This window comes from Blennius ocellaris (genome assembly GCF_963422515.1).
Source record: "Blennius ocellaris genome assembly, chromosome: 4".
NCBI classification, from domain to species: Eukaryota; Metazoa; Chordata; class Actinopteri; order Blenniiformes; family Blenniidae; genus Blennius; species Blennius ocellaris.
The window spans coordinates 27,286,459-27,291,766 of NC_137653.1; the positions used below are offsets into that span (position 1 = coordinate 27,286,459).

General features: G+C 51.1%; 1 protein-coding gene across 1 annotated transcript; it reads right to left on the reverse strand.

The window, feature by feature from the left end:
- Window positions 1-543: 543 nt before the first annotated feature.
- On the reverse strand, window positions 544-4,063 carry LOC308129686 (transcriptional repressor scratch 1-like; the record flags this gene model as incomplete). Its single annotated transcript, XM_080495708.1, has 2 exons — window positions 544-1,349; window positions 3,907-4,063. The coding sequence occupies 2 exons, from the start codon at window positions 4,061-4,063 to the stop codon at window positions 544-546; spliced, it is 963 nt and encodes a 320-aa protein (XP_080351834.1).
- Window positions 4,064-5,308: the final 1,245 nt, after the last annotated feature.

The window sequence follows — 5,308 nt, forward strand, 5'->3', positions numbered from 1 at the left end:
GGGATCGATAAAAGTCTACAAGATCCCCCAAAGTGGTGCGTGGGAGGAAGTGACCAGCGCCTCAGAAGAGCTCCATGGACCTCTCAACACCTTGTGTGGCTTCACAAGCACAAACGACGGAACAGTTTAGGGTCTTTTCATTTTATTTCATCAACATCATCATCATCATCATCATCGCCAAAACTAATCAGACAGCGAAATATAGCGCGTCATCTTCTGTCCTCAACAAATCCAATTCATGGCTTCTTATAGTTCACAAATACTTTAACCAATAATAAATAAATAATCTTCAAGTTGGCAAATAAATAGTTCATAAATTATTAAATACAGGAATACATTGATAAATAACCACCAGCGGGCATAGAAAAGAATACTGACGTGTGGATTATTGCAATTCAATTGGTAAAAAAAGAATATAAAAAAGTGTAGATTTGGATGCCCCGGACGGGATTCCTGAAGAATTTGCAGTGCGGTTATTGCTCGTATCAAAAGGCCGGGTTACGATGCATGCATGCGGCGAGCCGGAGAGGACGCCGGCCGCCTCTAGTCTTCGGAGCTGCAGTCCTCCTCCACCGCCTGCCCCTTGAAGCAGGCCGACTCGTAGTGCTTGTTCAGGTACGACTTGAGCGCGAAGCTCTTTTGGCAGCGTTTGCAGGAGTAGTGCTTGAAGGCCGAGTGCGTCTGCATGTGCGCCCGCAGGTTGGAGCGGTCGGCGAAGGCTTTGCCGCAGTGGGCGCAGGCGAAGGGCTTCTCCCCCGTGTGGGACCTCATGTGGCCCTGCAGCAGCCAGGGCCGGCTGAACGCCTTGCCGCACACGCTGCACTCGTGCTTCAGGTCGTGGGTCAGCATGTGCATGGCGAGCGCCGGCATGGACACGTACACCTTGTGGCAGGTGGGACACTTGCGGGCCTGCTGGCTGTCCAGGCTGCGGTGAGTCTGCTTGTGCCTGCTCAGGTTGGAGGACGTGGCGTAGGACTTGCCGCACTCGCCGCACACGTGGCGTCCTTTGGATTTGACCGGGCTGCTGTCGGCCGAGCTGTGGCCCTCGCTGTCCCCCGACTGGCTGCCTCCTTTGCGGGGGCACCTCTGGTTGGGCCGGCGGCGGGAGCGCCCGTCCGAAATGACGAAGGCGCCGATGGCCGAGGCCTCCGACTCGGGGCCGCTGCCGTCCGACTCCAGCGTGGCGCTGGAGGCGGGGCTGTCCGGACGCTCCATGTCGTGGTCAGAGAACTCCTCGCCGCTGCTGGCGCCGGAGGAGTACAGGGGCCGGGAGGGGAGCCCGGCGAGACCATGACCTGAATCTTTGGTGCTCGGTAACATCGAGGGGATGACGTAGTCATGGATGTAGCCTGGCGGGGAAACAGAGACCATTAGAAGAAAGATTTGAACTTCTGCAGCTACGGTCACACAAACGCCACGAAAGCCCCAAACGTTCACCTTTGTTTCAGAGCAAATACGTCCAAGGAAATGATGAAAACATTTCCACACTGGATGTGAAAAACCTCTTGACAAAACCTGAACAAGGAAAGATTTTTCAAGAGGATTCCATCTGATGTAAATCTGAAAATACTGTCTGTTTGCAGCCCCTGTTTGTTCTTCCAACCATTTTTTGCAGCCAAGAAAAAACAAACAAATGACTGTTTGAATGTCACAGATGTTCCTGGTATTAAAACAAGCCGTGTTCCACCGTCTCGCTGACTTGCTGATGGATGTTGGTATTGAGACAGAGTCGGCCCAGGAGCACTTCACTGCTCCTTCTCTCACAGTCACTTTACAGAGCAGGGATGTAGTTTGTGTGTCAGCAGGCCTGATGTAAACAATAGAATACACATGAAGGGAAAGTGTCGGGACTCATTTCTGCTCCTCAGACCCATCGTGAAAAGACGTCTTCACTCTCTTTGGCTCTGAACTCAACAGGTGACCTCCTGTCGTTTGTTTACCATCACTGAACTTTGCTTTTCACCGTGACAGTGTGTGGATCTTCAAACAGCGACTCTGTCATTAAAAGCTTGAATCTGGAGAAGGTTTATGAGAAGTCTAGGGGTTGTATGTGGCTGGATGTGGACCAGAGTGAAGACAGCTCAGTGGTCATAATGTCCAAGCAGTTGTATTTTTCCATCAGTGATTTTGTTTCCTTTAATTCTGTATTTCTGCTCCATTCACCAAAAGAAAACATTCCACAGCAAGAGTCTGTGGACTGGACGGATGTGAAGTCCAATCCCTGACAGACAGCACCGCTACAATCAATGAGAAACCTACACAGGAAGCTATTTTGTAAGTGCAAGGTCCAGCGAGCTCCAGGAATGAAATATTAATGAGTCTTTGGTGCACCGTTCGACCCCAATCAATAGCTCCACTGGCTCCAACAAGTGCAAGGCTGAATATAAGTCAAGCACAATGTGCTGACACCGGCAAAACAGTCACACAGCACTAGTGCCACCTACAGCCATTGATCCACCTGTCCACGCCTCAGGAAGACCCCCCCCCCCCCCCCCTCCCCTCCCTCCCTCCCCTTCAGTGGAGGAGAGAGAGAGGGGGGGGGGTCTTCTCAGCAGTGAAATCCCCTCAATCACTAAATCATTTTAATCAGATCATTCCCCATCTGTGCTGTTTTGGAGAGTGTTCATGAGTATGGTAATGGGGAGATTGAGTGACAGCTGGGGGTTCTGCGATTTGGCAAAGAGGGAGAGGGCGGGCCGGGGAGAGAGAGAGAGAGTGTGTGTGTGTGTGTGTGTGTGTGTGTGTGTGTAGGGGGGGGGGGATGTCTGATCTTGACAGCAGGCAATGGTACGTTTCTCCCCCCCACCTGTCTCTCTCTCTCTCACACACACACACACACACACACACACACACACACACACACACACACACACACACACACACACACACACACACACACACACACACACACACACACACACACACACACACACACACACACACACACACAAAGGGAGGCAGACAGCTGGCATCCTAAATCTGGAGGACAAATGATTGAACTCAAACACAGGCTGTGATGCTGCTGGGAGCAACGTGTCTGTTCAAAGCATACATTTCTCTGGATCTTTGTCAAAGCCCAACAGACTCCCTCACTGCTCAGAGCTGGCATCGCGGGCCCCTCTTCTCACACCCACCCTCTCCAGAAGTCCACTGGATGGAAGCACTACTGTCTCCCAGTGTCCTGCTCATGTTGCACTTTATTGAATTACCTGCAGCACTCTCTATTTTCCAGTCAATACCCATCCTCTAAAAACCCCGGACCATAACCTCTCCCTGCTCCACATATGGATTGTGTTGCTGCAATCCTACTCCCTGTGGCTATCTGACATCCTGCAGGATCAGATGGAGAGATGAATGAAGGGGTGGGGGTGGGGGGGTGGATGATAAGAGGGGAGACTCAAGGGCAAAGGCACCATCTAAGGACAAAACAGTCCCACGTGAATATCTTCTTTCTCTGAGTTCCCCCCCACCCCCTTCTTCTTCTTCTTCTTCTTCTTCTATGTATCTGGACATTTGACGCCTGCAGGAGGTTTTCATGCTTCTCTGCACAAGCACGTCTCATCTGTCATGTACACAACAGTATTAAAGCTGAAGCCACAGTGTGATCTGTTTCTGAGGAGTAAGCTGATTGAGCCGGTGTGACCTGAATACTGTTCAGCATCCGCACAGTTAGAAAACAAAAGTCCTGTGCGTGTGTGTGTTTGTGTGTGTGTGTGTGTGTGTTGGGGCAGGGGTGGGGGGGGTTGTTCCAAAAGCGATTAGGTAGCAAAAACAACAACACAGCCCCCCCTCCCCTCCCCAGCATGAATCATAAATCTCTGGCTGTTGATGTCGAGTGTAGACGGTGTGGAAGACACACAAAGACATCAAAAAAACAAACAAAACCTCACAATCACTTCTACTCACCATTTTCAGTCAGACGCACGGCCAAGTTGGTGGCTGACTCAGTGATGGCATGTGTCACAGAGTAAGGGTCGTCCCAGTGCTGCTGCTGCTGCTGGTAGTAGCTGGAAGATGAGAAATCGTGAACCTTCGGCTGCTTCACCAAAAACGAGCGTGGCATTTTCCCCACCTGATAGAGAAAGTGATGCTAAAGCCTCATAGAAAAAAAAAAAAAAAAAAAAAAAAATTGGAGCACAAGTGATGGTTCAATCAGAGGAAGACGGAGCGTCCAGGCGGCCTTCCCTTGAACTGGGCCACCCAACTGAGAAACTGGAGGGGGGAAATAAAAGAGCTGGAATAAAAGCTCTCCTGTGAATAGTTCCTACAGGCAGACTGGGAGCGAAAGAGAAAAGGCAGCCAAGAGAGAGGAGTGGGACAGAGAGGCAGAGAGAGAGAGAGAGAGAGAGAGAGAGAGAGAGAGAGAGAGAGAGAGAGAGAGAGAGAGAGAGAGAGAGAGAGAGAGAGAGAGAGAGATGTCTGGACGAGCTGAGCTCAGCACTACTGCAGCCTTTTATATGTGGGGCACGAGCCCCAAAGATCAGGTGGTGCTGTGGAAGAGAGAGCTGCTTAGCATTAATCCATCAAACATCCCCAGGGACACACATCAAATTACCACAAACCGTCTGTGCTTCTACACACACACACACACACACACACACACACACACACACACACACACACACACACACACACACACACACACTTCCTCCTCCTCCTCCTCCTCCTCCTCCTCCTCCTCCTCCTCCTCCTCCTCCTCCTCCGTTCACCCCTCTGTCTTCCCTCTCCCAGACAATAGTGGTGCAGAAGCACGTGGGTGACACTATACACAACATCTTGTCCTCCATTGTCTTTCAATGAAGTCGCTAACACAATTTATGCTGCCCCCAAACACACACACTCACACCCATCCCGCCACCACCACCTCCACTATTTCATCATCATCATCGTCATCGTCGTCATGAAAAATGTCGGGAGATAAAATGACCTCATCTAGGAAATGTGGTCACGTGGAGGTAAAAACAATGATTGTACGTCTTCATGTTCTGTTTACTGTTTTGATCGTCAGTGAGCAACATTAAATCACGACAATCGTTCTGTTTGCTCCAAAGCCCGAGAGCAAACCTTCAGAGTGGAGTACCTTGAACCACCCGGACCTCAGCAGTGTCGGCAGGCAGCCTGCTGGCAGGGCGCCGGGCTGCAGCTGCTCTCCTCCTCAATGTCTGCAGTCACTTTCACATGGTCGCAGTGGAGCTTCCTCCTGCACCCTGCCAGAGGGTTCTACTCCACCACATCCACCGCCGGGAGGACGCTTTCTTTATGGAGGATTCTCCATCAGCAGTGTGAGAGAAGCAGGACGAGCTGCAGA